Raw genomic sequence first — 25,956 nt, 5'->3', positions numbered from 1 at the left:
AACGGGTCAATATGTAATTTCCAGGGGATACAAAAACGACCCGTGCACCACTCCAAGCTCTCTTTTTTATGTGGAGTAGCCTATGTTGTCTTGCAATCCACGTGTTGGCAACGTCTCCAACTCCTGACTCGAGCATCAATGACTCCAACATACTCGCATTTGACAAAAAAAAACCTGACAAAGTCAACATGTGATTTGCTTCCTTGATAGTTTCGCAGCACAATTTTTCTGAGACGGATGTCAAGGGTGCCTATAAGCTCCGGCCACTTGTTCGTTTGATTGTGGCTGATTTATTCTGAAAAAAAAATACTGCTAAATGACAAATTCAGCTAATAAACCCAACAAACAAGGCGGCGTCCGCTACTTCGCTGCAACTGCGATGGCCGATGGTCACCAACACCCAGGCGGGCCAGACCCATACATATGTCGTTTTTTTATTCAGACATATATCTTTTTTCTTTAATGAGAAAAGGGCCAGACATGTATCTGAGCATGTTTCTGGCCCATTCCGTTTTTTGGGGCCCACTGTAAAACCTGCTTCTTTTCTGTCAGTGGAGCCCATTCAACAAAGTGAAAAAAAAACAAGGGGAGATTTTATTATTTGTCTCCTACGCAAATAAAAATACAACCAGGTCATTCGAAACAGTGAAATTTTACTGTCGGCAAAATTTGCTACAGCATCAAACCAAATCAGGCGCTTTTGTCGTGATCGTGTAAGAAGGATCAACCTAACCATTCCTTCACAAAAGGCTTGTAAATGTGCATTACAGAGTCAAGAGTCATTGGACTGATGATCCAAACAAGATGGATCACCACTCCTCGGCATGCATGCCTGCCAGCACATTCCCTGTGCTGTAGGTTTTTGATGATTTCAACCACTGCAGTACACAACAAAAAGAGGAAAACTACACGATAACCCGGTGCCTTTAGTCTTCGGGTTCATACATCATCATCACCATGTCCAGATACGTGTGGATTTCCATGCGTATTTCCGGCCTAGCAAAGCTTCGTAGCACCTGGGACAACTCCTTGGCTGCGCTTTCAGTAACCGATTTGTCGAAAAACACCATCATCTTTTCCAAGGCTGTCCCCCAAATGAATAGATGCTTCACAAAAGTAACTTCATGTTCAGACCCTCTCATCCGAGTGATTTCTACTTCTTTGAGGTGATTCAACACCAGGTGCTCGGTTTCCCAGTTTTGGTGCTCACCGCAAATGCAACCCGGTGGGCATGTAGTTTGTGCCTAGAACAAGAAACACATTATGTAAGATTCACTGATATTGTTGGGTGGAACATTCAGAAAGAAAATTCCAAAAATTGTCTTATATTACTGAAATATGCAAATGGATTCATTCTGGATATCACTTTGAAGCCAACACATTGCAGCAATATGAGATAGAGTGGTATACCGGACATGATTATGATGTCAAAAATGTCCACAGAGATAGAGCAGTATGGAACTTTCACAAATTGGGGGCATTTACAAAACTGGCACTATTTTTATGTACCCCTACCCACTAATATCTCCTAACCCCTAATTGTTAAGGTCAAGTTCCAATGTAAATAGTTAGTTACTATAGAGCACAGTGTTGTCGTTAGTGTTACAGAATGCAACTCAACTATATTGTGTAGCCCCAAGGGGGATGAGAGGTATAGGTACAAATGCTGAAAAACCAGCCATGTGAAGTCACAAAAATTAATGAAAAGAAGGATCATATGAGACAATTGGAAAGAGACAACATCTCATCTTAAGTAGTTTTAATAAGGTGGCCATTGCTGTTACCATGTAGGAAATGGTCATTATAACTTAACTGCAAGCATGAATAAAATCACATGGCTAGTTCTAAGCCAGCAAAAATTAGTCCCAAGCAAGTTGTATATCCTCACATTTTGTGTTGGGCAAACAGCCAACCAGGCATGCCAAGCTATGATTTCTTTTTCCTAATTCTAACAATAAAGGCTTAAATATCGTATGCCTTAAGTACTTAATTTTATCTTCCTTGCCAATGTAAGAATATTGTTGGATGGAATAAACAGATAGGAAAGTGAAAATGGTCTCAGTGCCCAATTATGCAATCAAAGGCAGCATAAGATCTGCAAATGGATTCGTCCCGAACATTACTTTGAAGCCAACAGATGCAATATGACTATTGTGAGCTAAGAGAAAGTGGTACAGCAAACATGATTATGATGTCAATAATGTTCAAGAAGATTTTCATTCAACCATAGGGCTCAGGTTATCCAATGGAAGCATGGAACATTTTACAAATTATGGGCATTGCAAAACTGCCACTGGTATATTATTTACCAACACATACTGATATCTCCTAATTCCTAACTGTAAGATCAAGCCTCTCATGCAACAACTCAGTTAACTTTCTGCTCACTGCCATATATATGTTTTTTTTTTATGAAACACTGCCAGACAGAGAATAATTCAAATAAAACAAATGTTTTGCAACATAAATAGTAGAACACTCAGTAAAAACTGTAAAATATAGAGCACAGTGTTGTCATTAGTGTTACAGAATGCAACTCATTAGATTGCACATCCCCAAAGGGAAGAGGTATAGGTACAGATGAAGTAAAATCTGCCATACTAGGGAGTAATCAGTAACCACACAGCTATGTGTATGCATAAATACATATGCATTACGAGAATATGAGCCATAACTTTGAGACAATATAAGAACAAATGCCTAGGGGCACTGATCAGGCCATGGTAAGCCAAGAAGGCAAGAAATACAAATGCATATTGGATAAAAGATGATGGCCTTACCTCCACCACTGTAGGAGCAAGAAATTCCAGCATTAGCTTCCTTATACCAGAACACATTCTGAGAGCATGAAATGCGCTGGCCCCAAAAGCATGTTTGTTTGCCAATATATTCAGGTGCAAAATCGTGATGTCTGGGAGCATTGTCATATCTTCCATCACATATTGATAGTCATCTATGTCCTGCGTGTCCATGGGAGGTCACAAAAAAAAGGGGTCATATATGACAGTTGCAAAGAGCCAACAACATTCATCTTAAGTAGTTCTAATAAGGTGACCATTGCTATTACCATGCAGGAAGTGGTTAATATGACTTAACTGTGATCATGGAGAATAAAATTGCATGGCTAGTTCCCTATCAACAAAATCCTTTTTAGTGCCAAGCAAGCTGTATATCACCAGATCACCACAATTTATGTTGGACAAACAGCCAACTAGGCATGCCTTACTTGAAGTGAAGCTACATCTTTTTTCTAGTTCTAAACTTAGCAAAGACTTAAATATGTTAATTTTATCTTCCTTGTCCATGTTATATTAATTGCATTGATACCGTAGGACACTGCTTGCTCGGATTGCATCAATGCCTTTTCAAATCCGTGCACAGGCAAAGAAAACATGCACACACTGAAAATTCATGTAAGTGGGGAAGTGGACTTACCCACAGATAGGCCAGTGTGAGTATAAGATGTTTGATGACCTTGAAAGGCCGCAAGAGACTTAAACAAGACTGATTGTGTGCGTAGCTGTCATTCCCATAAACAACAAAGAAGAAAGGCCTCAGTAATCGAAGATGGCTCATCTCGCCAAGATGGACAGAGCTTGGATCATATGGATCCATCCACCGAAGGGTTGCCAGCTGAGGCGCTGTGATGCTGGCAACCGGCTTGCTTGGACTGTAGAAGAAACAGTGTTTAACTTTCAATTCCTTAAGAGCCGGTGCCACAATGTTGAGCTGCTGCAAGCCACGCAGATCGATGAGTTCCACTTGCCAGAGAGAATCTGAATGGATGGCAAGGTTGTCCAGCCCCCTGGCGTCACTGACGGTGAGCTTCTGCAAGCACGGGCATCGCGGCCAGGAAACAGCATCACCGAGATCACCCGGACCGTAGAGCCGAACGCGAACCAGGCACAGCCTGGTGAGCCGAGCAAAGACGCCGGCAGGAGGCACGGCGAGGCCGAGGAATCCTAGGTGAAGCAAGACCTCTGTGGCGCGCTCCAGGCAGGGGAGCTCAAAGGCGCCGCTCTGCGCGGCCTCCTCCTCGTCGCCTTCCTGGGCGCCCCTCTCCCGCACAACAACGTTGTGAAACAAGAGGCCGCCGGAGAGGCGTCGCGCGGCGACGGGGAGCCAGGCCGACATGGAGTCGGGGTCCGCGTCCTGGGTGCAGACGTAGAGGCGCAGGAGGGCCGCCTCGTGAGCCTCGAGTGCGCGGCCGATCTGGCGGGGATCTGGGGGGTAGCGGAAGCAGAGCACCGGGAGGAGGGCCCAGATGCGGCGCCAGTGGCGGGAGAGGACACTGGTCCGTGCGGCGGCGCTGGTGGTGAGGTGGAGGAGGATGCAGACGAGGACGTCCTCGGGGAGCGCGCTGAGCCGGTCCTCTCCTGTGGCGGCGGCCGAATCGGCATCGCCGGAGGAGAGCCTTGCGCGCTTGGCGGCGCTCTCGCCGCCGCCGCCGCCGCCGCCGCCGCCACCCAGCTCCATCGGGGACGGGAGCAGGAGTCCCGGACGGACAGGGATTCAGTGACTTAGGTCCCCCACCCAAAATTTTTTGATCATCACGTCGAATCTTTAGACACATGCATGAAACATTAAATGTACATAAAAAATAAACTAATTACACAGTTTGGTTGAAAACCGCGAGACGAATCTTTTAAGCCTAGTTACTCCATGATTAGCCTTAAGTGCTACAGTAATCCACATGTGCTAATGATAGATTAATTATGCTTAATAGATTTGTCTTGCAGTTTCCTAATGAACTATGTAATTTGTTTTTTTATTAGTTTCTAAAAACCCCTCCCAACATCCTTCCGACATATCCGATGTGACACCCCAAACATTTTTATTTCTAATCTAAACAGGGCCTTACCTTTAGTAAGTCACAATGTAACTTACCTCCTCTAGGGTCTTGTTTAGTTCAAAAAATTTTATAAAATTTTACTTTTTTTAGATATTTTTCGTCACATCGAATTTTGTGGCACATATATGAAACATTAAATATAGATAAAAAAATAATTAATTGCATAGTTTGTCTGTAATTTGCGAGATAAATTTTTTGAGCCTAGTTAATCATAATATTTTCTTCAAACATAGATAGCAGATAGCAGCATAATTTATAGTTTCAAAAAAAGAAAAAAAAGACAATAATTCAGGTCCATAATTCAGATGGACATGTATATAGCAGCTTATCAAAGCACAATAAAACATAAGTTCAATCATAGACTTATTAGGCTCAAAAGATTTAAATTACGCAATTAGTTATTTTTTTATGTATATATATTTAATGTTTTATATATGTGCCGTAAGATTTGATGTAATGAAGAATGTTTAAAAAATTTAAAATTTTACAAATTTTTTTAGGAACTAAATAAAGACATGGAGGAATGGATGGAGGAGGTAAGTTACATTGTGACTTGTGAAGGCAAGTCACTGAATCCCTGTCCGTCGCGGACCGGAGGCCGGGGAAGACGTGGCTACAGGGTGGAGGCCCATGGCCCACGGCCTGGCAGGGAAGGATGAGCTACAGGGCTCTCCTGCTTTTGCTATTCCCATGTAATCACTTTTTTTGCTGTTACCACTAAGGCCTTGTTTAGGCTTTGTTTAGATCTAAAAACTTTTTGGATTTTGACACTGTAGCACTTTTGTTTTTATTTGACAAACATTATCCAATTATAGAGCAACTAGGCTTAAAAGATTCATCTCGTGATTTACAAATAAACTGTGTAATTAGTTATTTTTTTATTTATATTTAATGTTCCATGCATGTACCGCAAGATTCGAAGTGATGGGGAATCTTATAAAGTTTTGGGTTTTTGGGTGTATCTAAACAAGGCCTTAGTTCGCAAAAGTTTTCAAGATTCTCCGTCACATCGAATCTTTGATCGTATGCATGGAGCATTAAATATAGATGAAAATAAAAACTAATTGTACAGTTTATCTGTAATTTGTGAGATGAATCTTTTGAACCTAGTTAATTCATGATTGGACAATGTTTGTTAAATAAAAACGAAAGTGCTACAGTAGCCGAAAACTGAATTTTTTGCAAACTAAACAAGGCCTTTGGCTCATCTGGTACAAAACATGCCAAATTTTGCACTTCCACAGTCATAACAAAATTTTGTCTGCGTACAAGACATGCAAATTTGGAGGGTCTTCTTCCATGGCGTTTCTCTGCTCTAGGATGTTTCTTTTTGTGAAGGAATAACGAGCTTTTGTATGAGAAATCCGTGCAATTTTTGTGACACAATTTTTTTTCTGTCGAGCTTTGTGAAGGCATAGCTTATGCGTGCTGTGGACAGAACGTCTCAATTTTGCACTTTTACGGTTATTATATGGGGCAGTATTATCCGTGTTCTGAATACCATGAACTTGTTTACGGAGGTAAAATGAATCGCTGAAGTTTAATGTACCTATATTTGGCTCTTATACACTTCCAGCTTGTGAAAAAAAGGGCTTCAATTCCCATAAACAAAATACAAAATATAATGGACCTCAACCTTTTCTTTTAAGATCTAGCATTTCGATGCTCTCATACAGTACACGGTTCATAACAAGAAAACATATAAACCAAAGAAGTGCCTACATTGACAACCTGGTGCGCTAGTACTCAGGTGCATATAACACCTTCCTATGCTTCTGATATAGGTAAAATTTCGTGGATACTCCTGGCCTAGAGAAGCTCCGAAATACCTGGTACAGCTCCTTGGCATTGACTTCAGAGATTGAACGATGGAAATTTACTGTCATCTCTTTAAGCTTTGTCCCCCAATCAAAAAGCCGTTCCACAAAAGCAACTTCATGTTCAGTTCCTCTCCATCCAGTGATTTCTACTTCTTCAAGGTGATTCAACAAGAGCTCCTCCGTTTTCCACTCTACTTGCTCAAGGCATATGCAATCGGATGAGAATATAGTCTGGGCCTGACACCAGGAAGTATATTAACTTAATAAAATTAATTGGTGATTGCATGATAAAAAGGGGAGAGAGTAAATAGTCAGATACCTGAACACTTTTGAGCCTAGTAACTAGTTGCAGCAATATAATTTTCTACCTAGAGAAAAGATAGCAAACAAGAGCATAATTTCTGTTTACAAAATCATAGAAAATTCTATGTAACAGCAACATGCTATTAATCACCTAGAATTAAGGAGATTTTGAATCAATCTTAGTGCATAGGTTCTGAATGGACCAACAGAACCTTTTTTTATCTTTCTTTTTTTAAAAGAAAAATAATAAATACTTAGGCCAATTACTCCTTCAACTTTCTGTTCACTGCCATATTACCAATGTTGATCTGCTTTAGTGCCATCCAACGACTCACCAAAGGTTCACAGCCATATATATTTCAAACAGGCTAGCAATTACTAGAAAGAGAGCAACAATTTACAGACCAAATAGTATACCAACAGCTAAATCTACAGAGTAAAGTGCTATCATTAGAATACCAAATAAATCATACATCTACCAACCACCACCCCCCAACACAAAAAAAAAAAGCAGCAAATGCAGGTTTTTCCCCATTACTTCCCTGCAACTTAAATACTTACTCCAGTAAGAAAATGAGTTGTGTTTCACCCTTCTACGGATCATGTCTAACTAAATACAAACACACGCTTTTTCATAAAAATAGCATGCATTGGGCCTTGTTTAGTTCCGAAATTTTTTGCAAAATCGACACTGTAGCACTTTCGTTTGTATTTGACAAATATTGTCCAATCATAGACTAACTAGGCTCAAAAGATTCGTTTCGTCAATTTCGACCAAACTGTGCAATTAGTTTTTATTTTCGTCTATATTTAATACTCCATGCATGCGTCTAAAGATTCGATGTGACGGGGAATGTGAAAAATTTTGCAAAATTTTCTGGGAACTAAACAAGGCCTTGATCTACCGTGAAAAATAGTTGCATGATGGTTTAACTTAATTTGGCTTTTGATATATAAATTAATAGATAAAAATGTCTTTTAGGGAACAAACCACTACCTTTTTCCGTATCTGGAGAGAGTCTTAGGCAAACAAAGAATAGGTTTACCTCTGCGCGAGTAGGAGATAACAGCAGCATCAACCTTCTTATACCAGTAGACAATCTGAGAACATGGAATGCGCTGGCCCCAAAGGCATGTCCATTTGTCATTACCACTAGGCGCAAAAATGTAATGTCAGGGAGCACTGCCATGTCTTCGATCTCGTATTGGCATTTCCATATATCCTATATTTACGAAGGAATGAAAATATAGGGGGTCATACTCATCTGTGACAGAAGGGGAATGAAACCTAAAGCTGTTTCAGTATTGTTGCTAGCTGACCATTGTTGACTTGTGAGCATGCACGAAACAGTCATTATAAGCTAACAAGTCCATTCTGGGTTTCTTACTCAAAGCATGGCAATTGTGAGCTGCTTAAAAGACTGGACTACTTGTTCTCCAGAAAATACTTTGGCTCTCATGCTTCTTGAAGCTATATTGGAAAATAGTAACTAATGAGTGTGCCGAGTAATGTTGGAGGGACCTGAGGTCCTAAGAAACCAAAACATGTGATTACTTCTATCACCATCACCCAAACAATTTGACAAAAAGTCAAAATAGTGGAAATGAGACATTAAGTAAGCCATCTGGTTCAATGAATCAATCACAAGTCAGCTTATTTTATACTAAACAAAGGCTCATAAGTAATATGCCTGAAGTACTTTATTTACTTGCTTTGACATGTCTAATCAAGCCTTAGGGGTTAAGTTTTTATTTACAAAAAAATAGGCATTGAGCAAACTTTAACTCTGTGGTAGCCTAGGACCATTCTTAGTCAGCATGACACATAGAAACCTTGGATGGTACACTAGCATGGTATGGTACTACGATGGCATAGTTCCAGATAATAGAAGTGAGAACACTCTCTTAATATAATGAAGCGCCGCTCTCCTGCGTTTTCGAGAAAAAAAAGAAGTGAGAACACTCACAGGTGGATACGTCAGCTTTTGAGGTTTGATGATGATGCCCTCAAAGCGCTGGAAGAGCGTTAAACAAGAGTGATTGTAAATGACGCCATGCGGATAAACAAGATAAAAGCTGGTGCCCAGACATCGGAGATGTTCCATCTTGCCAAAGTGGACAGAGCTCGGGTCATATTGATCAGTCCAATCAAGATTCGCCAGATGAGGACCCGAGATGTTGGCGACCGGCCGACTCTCGAGAAAACAAGATGCCACAGTTAACTCCTTGAGTGCCGGCACCACAACTGTGAGCTGAGACAAGCTGCGTAGGTTCCTGAGCACCATCACGAGCAGAGATTCCGAATGTATAGAGAGATCACGCAGCCCCCGGGCGTTGTCAACGGTGAGACTCTGCAAGCACGGGCACCGCCGCGAGGACACGGCGTCGCCGAGCTCGCCTGGGCCGTGGAACCAGACGTGGCTCAGGTGGAGCTCTGTGAGCCGAGTGAAGACACCGGTGGGAGGCACGGCGAGGCCCTGAAAAGCCAAGTCGAGCGAGATCGAGGTGGCCTTCTCAAAGCAGGGGAACTCAAAGGCACCTCTTTGCCCGGCCTGCTCCTCATCTTCGTCTTTCACGGGACCACTGCTGAAAAGGGTTAGGTCACCGGAGACGCGGCGCGCGGCGGCGGGGAGCCAGACCGCCAGAGACTCAGGGGTGGCACCGTCGGCCCCGACGAAGAGGGCGCGGACGAGCACCTCATGGGCGTCGCGCAACCGGTGGGGCTCAGGGGGAGAAGTGAAGTGGAGCACCGGGAGGAGAGCGGAAAGCCCAGATGCGGCGCCAGCGGTGGGAGAGGACGCTGGTCTGGGCGGCGGCGCGGGTGTGCTGAGCTTGAGGAGGATGAGGATGAGGACGAGGACGTCGTCGGGGAGTGTGCTGAGCCGGTCCTCGCCTGCAGCTGCGGCGGCGGCATCGTCGGAGGAGAGCCTCGCGCTCATGGCGGCGCTGTCGCCGCCGCCGCCGCCCAGCTCCATCGAGAGAGGGGACGGGATGGACCCCCACCGCAAGCAGCAAGCAACAAGTGATGGGCTGGGCCTTGACTGGCCGCCGTTTCGGCACCCACCCACCAGTGTTGGGCTGTTTGCATATCGGCCACCCATCAGCGACGTGCGTGCGTGCCCCGTGGCGGCGGGTTGGCCACCTCATCCGCCTCGTCGGCTTCGGAAAGGCATCGCCGCGGCCGGCGCCTCCTCCACTCGCCTCCCTCTACTCCAGCAATTCCATCTCGCTAGCCGCGCTTCTCCTGTTCGCCGGTTGGGTTCGGCGGGAGGCCGTGAAACGGGTACTATTCTACTCTTCCCCTTCCTCTGTTCTCTTGGGTTTTTTATTTCTGATGAAAAATAGATAGGCGTCAATCGACTCAGTCCAATGTTTTTTTATTTGTTCGTTCTGCAATTCGTCCCGAGTTTTGTTTTCGGTCCAATTAGAGAACTGCACAGGAGGGCTTTTTCGACATTGGTTTCATAATCTTTGGTGTCAAATATGGTACGAATCCTCCACTGGGTATTGGCTGGTGGCTGCCATAGGTGGGGGGTAGGAGGCAGGGGTTCAACACTTGCATTTCGTTGTATGTTTATGCCTGCTGCTAATATTGTCGGCATTGCCTGAATTTAACTACATGAAATCATTTGTTTATTTAAATATATGATGTTAGCTAGGCTTCCTTGGGGAATGTTCTTTAGGATTCTAGTTTCTGGAGGCATACTGAATTTGTGACGCAAAATTTACTTGATGCTGGGATGTGCAAGCAGGAATTTCATCAGTGTGCAACAAATGGCCATGCCGTCGTTCGCCGTAACCTCCCCTCCATCGCATGGTGGTACCTTATCAGCGCTCCATGCTCGTCATCCTCAAAGATTGCATAAGAGGAAAGTTCACAGCCAAGTCAAGGCAGTGGCGCAAACACAGCTGCAGTACCAGAAACTTGGAGATTCAGACCTCCTTATCAGTGAGGTCACTCTTGGAACGGTATGCATGATTATGAAACTTGAAACCCTCTTGCTGCAAATAATGCTTTCTTCATCTCAAGGTAAATCCTTTTCTTTCCAGATGACTTTTGGCGAGCAAAACACAGAGAAGGAAGCACATGATATTATCGCTTATTCTTTCGATCAAGGCATCAATATCCTAGACACAGCAGAAATTGTCAGTACAGATTCCTTCCTTACTTCTATAAACTATCCCTCTCTCTGTTTTCAAGTTAAGTGATGGGATATACTTTTCCATTTTTTTTCTTTTGGCCTTTAGTACCCAGTTCCAGTCAACAAGGAAACTCAAGGGAGAACTGATCTTTATATTGGCAGGTGGATGCAATCAAAGCCACGAGACAAGGTAACCTAAATGGATGTTACAATATATTTTGGATTGTTCAATCTTTTTTTTAGAGTTTGAGGGCATAGCCACGGCCTTCATATTAAAAAAGACCAAGAATGGTTTAAGCATTCCACACAGCAACTCCAAACTGCAATACATGATCCAGGCAAGCAGAAACACCTCTATCCTGACAGAACATTCAGCGAACACCACCACTCAAATTACATCTTCCAAGCATCGCCAAACAATTGACAGATTAAGCCATTTCTTCTCTCGGACTGCCTGCTCCAAATTTGCAACATCCACCAACAGGTACCCAGCTTCTTCAGGAAGAGCGTCTCCAATTGTGAGCCGACTGAACGAGGAGCCTTTCCCACTTGTTACTCACTTCGTTTAGTAGGTAATCCAGAGGGGCCTTGACGAGATGCCTTTCAGCCTGTCCAGCCGAGCAAAGAACTCCCCCTGTTTCTCCTTAGGGCAAAGGAGAGACCAACTCTGGATCATAGCTGTTACCTTCTGTCATGTGGGGCACCGTCTACTCCAGGAGCCGAAGGGCGCGCGATGTCCGTCGGGCCGCAGCCCGCGTACGCGACGCGCCGACCGCGATCACCGCGGGAGCAACAGGCGGGGCCGACGCTAGTGGCTAAGATTAGGCCTTAGAATTAGGAGTTGTTAGTTTGTTTCCTAATTCAGTTAGATTAGGCCTTAGAATTAGGAGTTGTTAGTTTGTTTCCTAATTCAGTTAGCCGAAGGGCCTATATAGCCTTGTACTCGGATTGTTAAAGGATTTAAGCAAGATCAATCTATTATTCTCTCATCCTCTCTCCAACGTCTCAAGCCCAGGGCTCGTGAGGGGCATAACCTCCGTTCTGGAAGACACGGCACGAGACTACGAGCTACGTAGTCGAGGGCCAGCTACCCTAGATCACCAGGCCCTTGACAACCTGGTATCGCGATCCAGCCGATCCTCCTCTTCATCCACCACAGCCGCGCCGCCGTCTCCGCTGACTGCCAGCCCTAGCCCACCACCCGCTCCGACGTCTCCTGCCAACTCCACCGCCCACACATCTCCGCCGATGGCAGAGCCCACCCTGGCCGAAGTCCTGGCAATGCTCAAGTCCATGACCACGAAGATGGATGCCATGGAGTCCGACATGGCTGCCATGAAGGAGAAAACCGAGTCGTCATCAGGCGGGGGCGACGATCGCCGCCACGACGGCGGCCGTGGTCCGGACTTCCACCCCAAGCCCAAGAAGTGGGATTTTCCCCGCTTTGACGGCAAGACCGATCCACTGCTGTTCACCAACAAATGTGACGCATACTTTCGCCAACATCGCACCATGGGGGAGGAACGCGTCCGCATGGCTGCATACCACCTGGACGACGTCGCGCAGATTTGGTACGATCAACTCTTGGAGGATGAGGGCGCGCCGACGTGGGGCAACTTCAAGGACCTTCTGCATCTGCGGTTTGGTCCGCCCCTCCGCGCAGCGCCCATGTTCGAGCTCTTTGAATGCCGTCGCACAGGGACGGTCCAGGAGTACTCGGAGCGGTTCCAGGCCCTCCTGCCGCGCGCGGGCCGTCTGGACCAGGCTCAGCGGGTCCAGCTCTTCACGGGAGGTCTTCTGCCGCCGCTCAGTCACGCGGTTCGCATCCACAACCCCGACACCCTTGCCGCGGCGATGAGTTTGGCGCGCCAGGTGGAATTGATGGAAGCTGATCGCCCTCCGCCGCCGGCTGCCCGGGCGTTCCCGCGCGCCGCGCCACGGCCTCCGCCCCCTGCCACCCAGCCGCTGCTGGCCCTGCCCGCGCCCGCACCGGCCGGCCAGCCAGGTCGTGCAGAGGGACCCCAGCGACGTCTCTCACCCGAGGAGATGGCGGACCGTCGTCGACAAGGCCTATGCTTCAACTGCAACGAACCGTACACGCGTGGCCACAACAGGTTCTGCAAGCGCATCTTCTTTGTCGACGGGGTCGAGATCGACGACGAGGCGGCAACCGACGAGGCGACCGACGCGCCCTGCTACTCCCTGCACGCCGTCGCCGGCGTCCGCCTCTCCGACACCCTCCGCGTTCGCGTGGTGGTGGGCTCCGCCTCGCTCGTCGCCCTCCTGGACTCGGGGTCGTCCCACAACTTCATCTCCGAGCGGGCGGCGCAGCGCACGGGGCTGCCGGTCGTTCCCCGACCCCGCCTCTCGGCCGTCGTCGCCAACGGGGAGCGTGTCACCTGCCCCAGCGTCCTGCCACAGGCCGGTTTCACCATCCAGGGTGCCTCCTTCGCGGCCGACCTCTTCATTATGCCGCTCGCCGGGTTCGACGTCGTCCTCGGCGCTCAGTGGCTGGGCACCCTTGGCCCCGTCACCTGGGACTTCACTGCGCGCACCATGTCCTTCCAGCACCAAGGCGTGAGGGTCCTGTGGCGTGCCGTGGCCGAGCCCCTGGGCAGTTCGGTCTGCACCACCACGGCCTCGCCATCCCTCCTCGACGAGCTGCTGGCCACGTTCGAGGACGTCTTCGCCGAGCCGACGGGCCTGCCTCCGCCTCGCAGCCGCGACCACCGCATCAACCTCCAGCCGGGCACGGCGCCGGTGGCCGTCCGACCCTACCGCTATCCGGCGGCGCACAAGGACGAGCTCGAGCGCCAGTGCTCCGCCATGATGCAGCAGGGCATCGTCCGTCGCAGCGATTCGGCATTTTCTTCACCCGTCCTCCTCGTCAAGAAGGCGGATGGCGCGTGGCGTTTCTGCGTCGACTACCGCGCCCTGAACGCCCTCACTGTCAAGGATGCGTTCCCCATCCCCGTCGTCGACGAGCTGCTCGACGAGCTTCACGGCGCGTGCTTCTTCACCAAGCTGGACTTGCGCTCGGGGTACCACCAGGTGCGGATGCGGCCCGAGGACATCCACAAGACGGCGTTCCGCACCCACGACGGCCTGTACGAGTTCCTGGTGATGCCGTTTGGGCTGTGCAACGCCCCGGCCACCTTCCAGGCGCTCATGAACGATGTCCTGCGCGCCCACCTCCGCCGGTTCGTCCTTGTTTTCTTCGACGATATTCTCATTTTCAGCAGGAGCTGGGCCGATCACCTGCGCCATCTCCGCGTCGTCCTGACTCTCCTCCGCGAACACCGGCTCTTCGTCAAGCGGTCCAAGTGCTCGTTCGGCGTGGACTCCGTCGGCTACCTCGGCCACATCATCTCGGCTTCCGGTGTGGCCATGGATCCCGCGAAGGTCCAAGCCATTCATGAGTGGCCGCAGCCCTGCTCGCCGCGCGCGGTGCGTGGCTTCCTAGGCCTCGCCGGCTACTACCGGAAGTTCGTCCGCGACTTCGGCGCCGTCGCAGCCCCCCTGACGGCCCTCCTAAAGAAGGAAGGGTTCTCCTGGAACGACGACGCCGCGGCGGCCTTCCTCGCCCTCAAAGGGGCCGTGACCTCGGCACCGGTTCTGGCTCTTCCGGACTTCGCCAAGCCCTTCACCGTCGAGTGCGATGCCTCCACCTACGGGTTCGGGGCGGTACTCATCCAGGAGGGCCACCCGATCGCATTCTTCAGTCGCCCGGTGGCGCCGCGACATCGCTCCCTGGCGGTGTACGAGCGCGAGTTGATCGGCCTCGTGCTCGCCGTTCGCCACTGGCGACCGTACCTCTGGGGGCGCCGGTTCGTCGTCAAGACAGATCACTACAGCCTCAAGTACCTCCTCGACCAACGGCTCGCCACGATTCCACAGCATCACTGGGTCGGCAAGTTGCTCGGCTTCGACTTCGCCGTCGAGTACAAGCCCGGCGCAGCGAACACGGTGGCGGATGCCTTGTCGCGTCGGGACACCGAGGAGACAGTGGCGGGTACCCTCCTCGCGATCTCGGGGCCGCGGTTCGACTTCATCAGCCGTCTCCGCCACGCCCAGTCTACAGATCTGGCCCTGGTCGCCGTGCATGACGAGCTCGCGGCAGGCACCAGGACAGCGCCGTGGGCGCTCACCGACGGCATGATCACCTTCGCCGGGCGGCTGTACATTCCGCCTTCGTCGCCACTGCTGCAGGAAATCGTGGCCGCCATCCATGACGATGGCCACGAGGGAGTTCAACGCACGCTTCACCGCCTCCGTCGTGACTTGCACTTTCCCAATATGCGTCGGTGTGTGCAGGACTTCGTGCGGGCGTGCCTCACATGCCAACGCTACAAGGCGGAGCATCTTCAGCCCGCGGGACTCCTACTGCCGCTGCCAGTCCCTACCGCAGTCTGGGCCGATATCGGTCTCGACTTCGTGGAGGCGCTCCCGCGGGTGAACGGCAAGTCGGTCATCCTCTCCGTCGTCGACCGCTTCAGCAAGTACTGCCACTTCCTTCCACTGGCGCACCCGTACACAGCGGAGACCGTGGCCCAGGCGTTCTTCAACGATATCGTCCGCCTCCACGGCATGCCGCGTTCCATCGTCTCCGACCGTGACCCCGTCTTCACATCACTGTTTTGGCGCGAGCTGATGCGCCTGATGGGCACCAAGCTGCACATGTCATCCGCCTTCCACCCGCAGTCCGACGGACAGACGGAGGCCGCCAACCGAGTCATCATCATGTACCTCAGGTGCTTCACCGGCGATCGTCCGCGACAGTGGCTGCGGTGGCTGCCCTGGGCTGAGTACGTCTACAATACGGCCTACCAGACTTCACTCCGGGAGACGCCGTTCCGCGTGGTCTACGGGCGCGACCCGCCCACCCTCCGCTCTTATGAGCCTGGGGACACTCGCGTGGCCGCCCTGGCTCGCGACATGGAGGAGCGCGCCGCCTTCATTGACGACGTCCGCTATCGCCTGGAGCAGGCGCAGCAAGTGCAGAAGCACCAGTATGACCGCCACCATCGCCAAGTGTCTTATCAAGTCGGGGACTGGGCGCTGCTCCGTCTTCGCCAGCGCACCATGTCCTCCCTGCCGGGTGCCAACGCGGGCAAGCTGCGCGCCCGCTACATTGGGCCGTACCGCGTCGAGGAGCTCATCAATGACGTCGCGGTCCGCTTAGCCCTTCCTCCCCAGGCGCGCATCCACGACGTCTTCCACGTCAGCGTCTTGAAGAAATTCGTCGGCACGCCTCCGTCGACACCACCCGACTTGCCGCCGATTCACAACGGCGTCATCACTCCACAGCCGGTTCGCGTGGCTCGGGGCGTCCGTCAGCTGCTCGTCCATTGGCAGGGCGAACCGCCGGAGTCCGCCACCTGGGAGGACCTGGAGGCTTTCCGCGAGCGGTTCCCTCACTTTCAGCTCGAGGACGAGCTGCTTCGCGAGGAGGGGAGAGATGTCATGTGGGGCACCGTCTACTCCAGGAGCCGAAGGGCGCGCGATGTCCGTCGGGCCGCAGCCCGCGTACGCGACGCGCCGACCGCGATCACCGCGGGAGCAACAGGTAGGGCCGACGCTAGTGGCTAAGATTAGGCCTTAGAATTAGGAGTTGTTAGTTTGTTTCCTAATTCAGTTAGATTAGGCCTTAGAATTAGGAGTTGTTAGTTTGTTTCCTAATTCAGTTAGCCGAAGGGCCTATATAGCCTTGTACTCGGATTGTTAAAGGATTTAAGCAAGATCAATCTATTATTCTCTCATCCTCTCTCCAACGTCTCAAGCCCAGGGCTCGTGAGGGGCATAACCTCCGTTCTGGAAGACACGGCATGTTATGGTCGGCAAGCAGTACAGGCGCAGGAGTCGTGGCTGATCCTGCCTCCTGTAAGCCTGGTCGGTTTAGGAGTTTAGTTAGTTATAGAATCCTATATGTTAGGATCTATTTATATTTAGTATTATCTTTATTTGGTTAAATCAGCATGAGTTTGTTAGGATTGCTTGTATAAGTATTGGACTCTGTTAATGAGAAGGATTCAGCCTGGGATTGAGATACTTGTATCTCCCTTGGGCGCCCAGCCCTCGTCTCCTACCCCTCGACAGCCATTGTCTTACAGCTAAAACCCTAGGCGCCGAGCACGGCGCCGCCAACAGGTCGCCGAGCCTTCAAGCCTAGGCCACCAGTACATCACCGGTATAATCTCAGAAGTGCTAGCGCTAACAATCTGGTATCAGTGTTCATGGCATCTGGGACCTCCGCCGCCGGCGCTGCAGCCACCAGCGGCTCTCCAACGCCGCCGGTTTCATCGCTGGGTGCCCCAGCGTTCTCCGTTCCTCCATCAGCCCCGACGTCCACCACCGGGCCTCCTGCACAACCTTCCCTCTCTGAAGCTTTGGCGTCCCTAGCTGCGGGGCAGCAACAGATGACTCTTCTGTTCCAAGGCATGCAGCGCCAGATGGCTGAAGTCTGCATGCGATTGACGGCCGTGGAGGGTGGCACGAGGCAGCCGCTGCAACCGGCCCTGTCGTACTCGTCCCCTCTGCTACTACCATACGGGATGCCGGGCTATGGCGGGATCCCTGCGCAGCCGCCGACGGGCTCCGAGATCCTGTCTGCACCAGCGCTCTCGGCTCCACTGCTGCCCACGACTACCCAGGGCCTCTCCGACTCCGCAGCAACAACGTCAACCGTCTCTATCGGCGCACCAGCGATGCCGGGCTTGCCGATCCATCAGATCCCCTTCCCCCACTCGCCGTCCCCCGTGCCAACACTGTCGTCCATCCTGCATGGTCCTATCTATTCGTCATCCACGACGGTGCACGAAGCTCCACGGCAACCTCAGAGTTCCCACCAGATTGAGGGAGACAGTGAGAGCCATGGTGTGCCAAAATTCCACAAGCTGTCTTTCCCCCTCTATGATGGCAAGGAGGATCCTCTCGGGTGGCTGAATCGCTGCGAATCGTTCTTTCGCGGCCAGCTAACAAGGGAAGCAGATAAGGTCTGGCTCGCCTCCTTTCATATGACAGGCGATGCCCAACAATGGTACTTCATCTTGGAGCGCGACCATGGTCGCCCTGCCTGGCCGGCGTTCCGCTTGCTGTGCCAGCAGCGCTTTGGACCGGCCCTCTCCACCAACCACCTCGCCGATCTTGCCCGTCTGCCATTTACAAACAACGTCGACACCTACATGTCTGCGTTCCAGGCGCGTCTAGCCCATGCAGGACGCCTGGATCCCCTCCAACAGGCGCAATTGTTCACTGGAGGCCTTCCTGAACACATTCGTGTGGACGTTGAACTTCACGAACCACAAGACCTCCATCGCGCAATGCGGTTGGCACGGGCGTATGAGCGTCGCAATGCTCCCAAGGTGCTCGCATTGCCAGGACCACCTCCGCGCCCAGCGCGCCGCCCGCCGTCGGGACAGTCAACCACTGCGTCATCCTCAGCTGCGTCTTCAGCACAGAACACAACACGGCCCTTCCGCTATCTGACCCCGGCAGAGATGGCTGATCGCCGCAAGCAGGGGTTGTGTTACAACTGCGATGAGCCTTACGTCCAAGGCCATAAGTGCGCGCGTCTGTTCTTCCTCGAAGCAGCCGACTACATCGTGGAAGAGCCCCCGGAATCCGATGATGAGGCACCAGCAGCAACAGAGGCGTCCACCACACCCACCATCTCCTTGGCGGCCATTGCAGGCATTCGCATGGAAGACACCATGCAGATTTATGTGCAGGTGGGCAGCGAGCAGTGCGTCGCCCTCATCGACTCCGGCTCTACTCATAACTTCATAAGCGGCGCTGTGGCCCAACGAGTGGGCATTCAGTTCGCACCTTGCCCCGGCACTGGGGTTACCGTGGCCAACGGTGACCGCGTCGAGTGTCGCGGCCTGGCGCGCGACGTAGGAATCCGCATTGCTAATGAAGCCTTCGCCGTGGACTGTTACACAATTCCCCTGGATCGCTGGGACATGGTGCTGGGCGTCTCGTTTCTCCGCGGTCTGGGTCCGATCCTTTGGGACTTCGACGATTTGTGCATGGCGTTCACACGCGGCGGGCAGCGGGTGTTCTGGCGCGGCATCGGGTCCACGCGGTGGGATGTCCCGTCTACTCGGCTCCATGCAGTCCACTCCGACGCACCACTGCTGGACAGGCTGCTGGATTCCTTTGAGGATATCTTCGCCGAACCTCAAGGTCTGCCGCCGGCGCGCGCGTGTGACCACAGGATCCACCTCCTGCCGAACACAGCTCCGATAGCGGTCCGCCCATACCGCTATCCACAATTACAGAAGGACGAACTTGAGACCCAGTGCGCTGCTATGCTCCAGCAGGGCGTCATCCGGCCCAGTACGTCGGCTTTTTCCGCCCCAGTGCTGTTGGTGAAGAAACATGATGGCACCTGGCGCTTTTGCGTGGATTATCGGGCGCTGAATCAGCAGACCGTCAAGGATAAATTCCCCATCCCCGTCGTCGAAGAGTTATTGGATGAGTTGCAAGGAGCGAAATTTTTCACTAAGCTGGACCTTCGGTCAGGGTATCATCAAGTCCGTATGCATGCTGCAGACATTGAGAAGACGACATTCAGGACACATGAGGGCCACTTTGAGTTCCTGGTGATGCCATTCGGGCTTACCAACGCCCCAGCCACGTTCCAGCACTTGATGAACACAGTGCTGCGCCCGTTCCTGCGGAAGTCTGTCCTGGTATTCTTCGACGATATCTTAATTTACAGCCCATCCTGGTCTGCTCATCTCCAGCACCTACATGCAGTACTCCTGGCCCTCCGGTCTCATCAATTACGGCTCAAACGTACCAAGTGTTCCTTTGCTCAGCCGACAGTAGCATACCTCGGGCATGTGATTTCTTCTACAGGGGTTGCCATGGATCAGGAGAAGGTGGACGCAGTCACTTCATGGCCCCAGCCCCGCTCAGTTCGCGGCCTGCGCGGTTTCCTCGGCCTCGCCGGCTATTATCGTCGGTTCATTCAGGGCTATGCTGCTATTGCTTCACCCCTCACTAAGCTCCTCAAGCGGGATGGTTTTATGTGGACAGAAGAGGCGTCTGCGGCATTTGCAGCACTCAAGCAAGCCCTCTCAATGGCGCCGGTGTTACAGCTGCCCAATTTTGACAAACCCTTCCTGATCGATTGTGATGCTTCTGGATCAGGCTTCGGCGCGGTGCTGCACCAGGGCGAAGGAGCTATCGTGTTCTTCAGCAGACCCTTTGCTGCCCGTCATCTCAAGTTGGCCGCGTATGAGCGTGAACTCATCGGCCTTGTGCACGCAGTTCGCCACTGGAGGCCGTATGTTTGGGGCCGCCACTTCACAGTCCGTACAGACCACTACGCCCTCAAATTCCTCCTGGATCAGCGCCTTTCAACAGTGCCACAGCACCAATGGGTCAGCAAATTGTTCGGCTATGATTTCAGCGTCGAGTTCCACCCGGGCCGGCTTAACGTGGTGGCGGATGCTCTCTCTCGCCGCGGCGACGAACTGTCTCCATCAGCAGGGGATGCCACTATTGCAGTGCTTAGTGGACCTTCGTTTGAACTCTACAACACCCTGCGCCGGGAGTTCCAGGAAGACTCGGCCTTGCGTACTTTCCGTGACAGGGTCGTTCAAGATCGTGGCGACCCATGGCGCGTGGTGGATGGATTGGTCCTGCGCGGCGCCCAGGTTTTTGTGCCATCGTCATCATCACTGGTGCCCGTTATACTGGAATTGGCTCACGCTGGGGGTCATGGCGGCATCCAGAAAACCTTGCAGCGACTGCGCCAACACTTTGTCATCGATCATGACCGCCAGTTGGTGCAGGATTATGTTCGTTCCTGTGTCACCTGTCAACGCAACAAGACGGAATCGCTGCATCCCGCCGGCCTACTGCAGCCGCTGGAAGTTCCTTCTCAGATCTGGTCGGACATTGCTATGGACTTCATCGAAGGCCTCCCTCGCGTGCATGGCAAGAGCGTCATTTTGACGGTGGTGGATCGTTTCTCCAAGCACGCCCATTTCATCGCGCTCAGTCACCCATACACGGCTGCATCTGTGGCCAAAGCCTTCTTCGAAGCTGTTGTACGCCTTCATGGGTTTCCAAATTCCATCGTGAGTGATCGCGATCCGGTGTTTACGGGACATGTTTGGAGAGATCTGTTCAAGCTGGCTGGCGTCAAGCTGCGCATGAGTACTGCATTTCATCCCCAAACAGATGGACAATCGGAGATTGTCAATAAGACTATTGCGATGTACCTGCGTTGTCTCACTGGGGATCGTCCTCGGGCGTGGGTGGACTGGCTGCCTTGGGCTGAGTATTGCTACAATACGTCTTATCACTCGGCTCTCAAAACTACTCCGTTTGAAGTTGTGTTTGGGCGCCCGCCTCCAGCCATCGTGCCCTACACAGCAGGGACGGCTACTACAGAAACAGTGGACACATTGCTCCGGGACCGGGATGAGTTTCTGCAGGATGTTCGTGCACGTCTTCTTCAAGCCCAGGAATATGCTCGCCGCCACTACAACAGCAAGCATCGTGCACTCGAGTTCCAGGTTGATGATTGGGTACTCCTGCGCATTCTTCATCGGCCGGCTCAATCCTTGGTGCCAGGGTCACGTGGTAAGCTCGGTCCTCGGTATGCAGGCCCTTTCCAGGTACTGGAGCGCATAGGCGAAGTGGCATATCGCCTTCGTCTACCTGAGGGTGCTCGCATCCATGATGTTTTCCATGTGGGCGTTCTGAAGCCTTTCCGTGGTACTCCGCCGACATCGTCGCCATCTCTGCCACCTCTTCGACATGGGCGTCTACTACTCCAGCCTGCACGCGTTCTTCGGGCTCAGTTGCGTCGTGGCATCTGGGTTGTCCTGGTCCAGTGGACTGGGCTCGATCCATCCGAAGCAACTTGGGAGCCGGTGGAGGATTTCAAGCAACGCTTCCCGGATTTCCAGCTTGAGGACGAGCTGTTTGTCGAGGCGGGGAGTGATGTTATGGTCGGCAAGCAGTACAGGCGCAGGAGTCGTGGCTGATCCTGCCTCCTGTAAGCCTGGTCGGTTTAGGAGTTTAGTTAGTTATAGAATCCTATATGTTAGGATCTATTTATATTTAGTATTATCTTTATTTGGTTAAATCAGCATGAGTTTGTTAGGATTGCTTGTATAAGTATTGGACTCTGTTAATGAGAAGGATTCAGCCTGGGATTGAGATACTTGTATCTCCCTTGGGCGCCCAGCCCTCGTCTCCTACCCCTCGACAGCCATTGTCTTACAGCTAAAACCCTAGGCGCCGAGCACGGCGCCGCCAACAGGTCGCCGAGCCTTCAAGCCTAGGCCACCAGTACATCACCGGTATAATCTCAGAAGTGCTAGCGCTAACACGGCACGAGACTACGAGCTACGTAGTCGAGGGCCAGCTACCCTAGATCACCAGGCCCTTGACACCTTCAGTAACAGCACCTGACCACTCTTCCACTTTGTACCCTGAAAGCATAGGCAATTTCTCAGTTTCCAAAGCCCCCACAGGGCAGCTGAGCAAAAATGTTTTCTACTATGAACTTCTTATTACTAATCCGCATGATTATTAAATCTTTATTTTTGCATGAGCAATGATTCTTACACAATATGCTTGCTTTCATCCCTCAAATTGATGCCAGTGTTAAATGTTTAGAAGCATAGCTTTTACTAATAAGTAATAACACCTATCAGTCCTTTTAATGCACAATTCCTAAGTTTCCCACTATGTCATGTTCAATGTCTGACTGTAAGATGGGTCTTGCCTTTTTTCCCTTGCATTTTAGATAATTTTGGCCACAAAAGTTGCTGGTTATTCAGAGCGATCTGCATTTCTTCGTGACAACGCAGAAGTGGTGCGTGTTGATGCTGCCAATATCAAAGAAAGTGTTGAAAAGAGCCTTAAACGCTTGTCTACAGATTACATTGATTTGCTTCAGATACACTGGTCAGTGTTAGCTTGATTCACCTGTATGGCTGTATGCCTGGCAAAAAAAATATTAGGTTCACTTTTCTGTTTTTAGTATTTTACCAACATACATGTAAAGTATGTTTTTTTTCTTGTACAGAATTATGTCAATTTTTAAGGAAACTGGTGAATGTATTGATCGGGGAAGTCAATATGCCTTTTCTATTATATGCTTCATATAAGGTTCAGCAGGTTCTTATATCACTGAGTAATAGGGAGAAAATATGAATGAATATATTAACTGGACTCTTCTTGGAGTTCCATCTGTGTTTCTTGTAATAAAATATAGGTTACAACATATGGGATACTTAACCAAGTAAATTTCACTATTTCAGTTCATTTCGTTTCACCCACTCAGTCAGTTTGAAGTAGTTGTTTCTTTTGCCTTTTACACCCGCTTTCTTTGGGTGCAGTTCTGTGAGTTCTTTAACTGCCCATGTAAACTTTTTGGATCAGAGCTTTTTCTGTTAGATTGATATATATGTATTTGCAATTGAACTGAATCAAATAAACATTCGTGGTTCCAAAGTTTTTCTTCATGTGTCCAGGCCAGATAGATATGTGGCACTATTTGGTGAATTTAGTTATAATCCAACAAAATGGAGGCCAAGCATCCCTTTTGAGGAACAATTGAAGGCTTTCCAGGAGCTGATTGATGAAGGAAAGGTGAGATTTCTATTATTAGTATTCTTATACGAGCAAAATCATTTTTGATGGCATGGGAAAACATATAACATTGCACAGTTGCTATCATGGTTGGTCAACATAAGAAAGGAAAATCCAAAGTGGCAGGTTAAGGAAATAATGGATTTAAAGAATCGCCCAGCTGTCATGGCCTCATAGGTTTAGGTTTACTTTTTGAGTTGCAATCAGATTGGAATATTGGATTCTATTCATAAGAATCAATCTATTAGTAGTTGTATTAGGGGTCAAGTCTTTCCCCTCTAATATATGGAGGGAGTTATCAACGAATGGTCAAGCAGCGTGAGGGAATTTTCCCCTCTGCCTCCCCCTCTACCATTGCATCAGCAGCCTCCACCTGACCACCATGGGCGCCCCCTGCTCTCTACTCGGCTGGGGCCCTTGTCCAGCCAAGCCCTCTCCCCTGAATTGGATCTCTGATAATTACATATCTGATCTTGATGTGGATGCAATTTACAAGTTACAACATGTGCTGGTACTATCTGTTTTAAAATGTTACATATACTATGCATCTGGTAACAGCCATGTAAGTATTTTTTTACAGGAAAAAAGTAGCTTATCAGCATGCAACTCTTGTGAAAGGAGAGGCACATCGAGTAGTTAAAACTTTTGTCTCAGTGCTGACAGCTCATTCAGAAGACAATCAACAAGAATATCAAGTTGTTAACCATTGTCTAATGTTATCTCTACTTTAGGTTCGCTATCTCGGTGTTTCGAATGAGACCTCATATGGAGTAATGGAGTTTGTACATGCTGCAAAGACTCAAGGCCTTCCAAAGATCGTGAGCATCCAGAACAGTTATAGTCTACTTGTGAGATGCCGCTTTGAAGGTGAAAACATTGATTCAGTCCATCCATTTCATTCATAGGAACTCTCTTAGTAATGCCCTCATTTCTGAAATTGTACCAGAATTTTGAGAATTCCCTTTGATTTCTCATACAATTAGAAAGGCCAGTTTCCTCTTAACAAACAAATATTAAATTGCTGATATACATCTTTTCTTGCTAATATCTTTCATGAGATTTTCTAGTTTCTCCATACAAGGTGTTGCTAAAAATGGAAATGAAGGTTTGTGCTAATGGTGACAATGTATTTAATAGAAACTGGAGTATAAACTAGCTGGGGCATTGCTTTCTAAAAAGCAGAGGTTTTATACCTCCTTATCAAAAAAATAAACTAGCTGGGGTAGTGTCATTTTTCTTCTTATTATGAGGTGTTGCTGAAAAGAGGAAATATGGACTTTTTGCTATTGGGTAGTGATTTGTTTGGTAACATATTTTTTTGCTTCATGCTTTTCGTATAATGTGATTTGCAGTCTCTCTTGTCTATACTCAATGCAACCAACAACTGACTTTTAACCATATTTTGTTTCATCACAGTTGATCTTGTTGAAGTTTGCCACCCGAATAACTGCAATGTTGGACTGCTTGCGTACTCCCCATTGGCTGGTGGGGTTCTCACTGGGAAGTATCTTGATGTTAACACTGACATCTCAAAGAGTAGGCTAAATCTCTTCCCTGGATACATGGCACGCTACAATGCTTCTTTGGCTAAAGTATGATATATACTATAACAAATTTGTTTTTGCCCTAACTGTTGTGTTCGTATGCATTCTAGTTTACTTTGATTATTTTTTTATGGCAGGAAGCAACATTAGAATATGTAAAGCTTGCCAAGAAGCATGGGCTAACTCCAGTCCAGCTTGCCCTTGGCTTTGTGCGTGACCGTCCATTCACTGCTAGCTCCATCATTGGAGCAACCACCATGGACCAGTTGAAGGAGAACATCGACGCGTTTACCAGCACTCCACGGCCCCTACCACAAGAAGTTCTTGACGGCATTGAGGATCTTTTCAAGAGATATAAAGATCCGGCAATCCTCTAGGTGTTCATTCACCATTCCTCTAGGTGTTCACTTGCCATTTTGACAAAGAGAAACAGCAATCCTCAGACAAAACATAGACCCAGCAAACATATTACAACTTATGATCATACCATTTTTTTTTCATGCTGATACAATTATTGCTTTGATCTTCCATTGGCTCTACAGATAATACCAGCAGAATTGTTTTTTTTTCCTTTTGTTGTATAAGTAGAATGTAGGTTTTACACTTCATACAATTATAAAGTGAATCCAAAAGAAGACATTCTTTTATACTCTGTTAGTAGACATTGGCAGGTC

The 25,956-nt window shown here is 49.6% G+C and overlaps 3 protein-coding genes across 8 annotated transcripts; 1 reads left to right on the top strand and 2 right to left on the bottom strand.

Moving 5' to 3' along the window:
• On the bottom strand, positions 707 to 4,518 carry LOC8064498. Its single transcript, XM_021452678.1, has 3 exons — positions 3,436 to 4,518; positions 2,781 to 2,960; positions 707 to 1,244 (listed from the first exon to the last, which is right to left on the bottom strand). The coding sequence occupies exons 1-3, from the start codon at positions 4,474 to 4,476 to the stop codon at positions 927 to 929; spliced, it is 1,539 nt and encodes a 512-aa protein (XP_021308353.1). The 5' UTR covers positions 4,477 to 4,518; the 3' UTR covers positions 707 to 926.
• LOC8062514 lies at positions 6,392 to 10,011 on the bottom strand. 6 transcript variants are annotated; one of them, XM_021455272.1, is made up of 4 exons: positions 8,943 to 10,011; positions 8,022 to 8,198; positions 6,992 to 7,040; positions 6,776 to 6,909 (listed from the first exon to the last, which is right to left on the bottom strand). In XM_021455272.1, exons 1-3 carry the CDS (start codon positions 9,948 to 9,950, stop codon positions 7,008 to 7,010), a joined length of 1,218 nt encoding a protein of 405 aa, XP_021310947.1. In that variant the 5' UTR covers positions 9,951 to 10,011; the 3' UTR covers positions 6,776 to 6,909; positions 6,992 to 7,007. The 6 variants fall into 6 exon arrangements, with proteins under 6 accessions (XP_021310938.1, XP_002464234.1, XP_021310944.1 ...); XM_021455263.1 differs by lacking the exon at positions 6,992 to 7,040 and having other exon boundaries at positions 6,392 to 6,863; positions 7,973 to 8,198; XM_002464189.2 differs by lacking the exon at positions 6,992 to 7,040 and having other exon boundaries at positions 6,392 to 6,909.
• LOC8064497 (protein tas) lies at positions 9,880 to 25,927 on the top strand. Its single transcript, XM_002466776.2, has 9 exons — positions 9,880 to 10,258; positions 10,728 to 10,944; positions 11,026 to 11,121; positions 11,224 to 11,307; positions 22,891 to 23,051; positions 23,621 to 23,738; positions 24,470 to 24,605; positions 25,155 to 25,330; positions 25,420 to 25,927. The coding sequence occupies exons 2-9, from the start codon at positions 10,750 to 10,752 to the stop codon at positions 25,657 to 25,659; spliced, it is 1,206 nt and encodes a 401-aa protein (XP_002466821.1). The 5' UTR covers positions 9,880 to 10,258; positions 10,728 to 10,749; the 3' UTR covers positions 25,660 to 25,927.

Source organism: Sorghum bicolor, chromosome 1 (assembly GCF_000003195.3).
Source record: "Sorghum bicolor cultivar BTx623 chromosome 1, Sorghum_bicolor_NCBIv3, whole genome shotgun sequence".
Lineage (NCBI taxonomy): Eukaryota > Viridiplantae > Streptophyta > Magnoliopsida > Poales > Poaceae > Sorghum > Sorghum bicolor.
This window is presented reverse-complemented; position numbering and strand designations above follow the sequence as displayed.

Bases quoted from the DNA above. Each gene is read 5' to 3' on its own strand.
- LOC8064498 (XM_021452678.1), bottom strand. From the start codon at position 4,476: ATGGAGCTGGGTGGCGGCGGCGGCGGCGGCGGCGGCGGCGAGAGCGCC. The intron at 2,961-3,435 runs GTAAGTCCACTT...ATGGACACGCAG, and splicing joins TCACACTGGCCTATCTGTGG to GACATAGATGACTATCAATA. The intron at 1,245-2,780 runs GTAAGGCCATCA...TTCTTGTTCTAG, and splicing joins TTGCTCCTACAGTGGTGGAG to GCACAAACTACATGCCCACC.
- LOC8062514 (XM_021455263.1), bottom strand. From the start codon at position 9,950: ATGGAGCTGGGCGGCGGCGGCGGCGACAGCGCCGCCATGAGCGCGAGG. The intron at 8,199-8,942 runs GTGAGTGTTCTC...TCGTAAATATAG, and splicing joins AAAAGCTGACGTATCCACCT to GATATATGGAAATGCCAATA. The intron at 6,864-7,972 runs GTAGTGGTTTGT...TTGAGCAAGTAG, and splicing joins CTCTCCAGATACGGAAAAAG to AGTGGAAAACGGAGGAGCTC.
- LOC8064497 (XM_002466776.2), top strand. From the start codon at position 10,750: ATGGCCATGCCGTCGTTCGCCGTAACCTCCCCTCCATCGCATGGTGGT. The intron at 10,945-11,025 runs GTATGCATGATT...TTTTCTTTCCAG, and splicing joins GTGAGGTCACTCTTGGAACG to ATGACTTTTGGCGAGCAAAA. The intron at 24,606-25,154 runs GTGAAAACATTG...GTTTCATCACAG, and splicing joins TGTGAGATGCCGCTTTGAAG to TTGATCTTGTTGAAGTTTGC.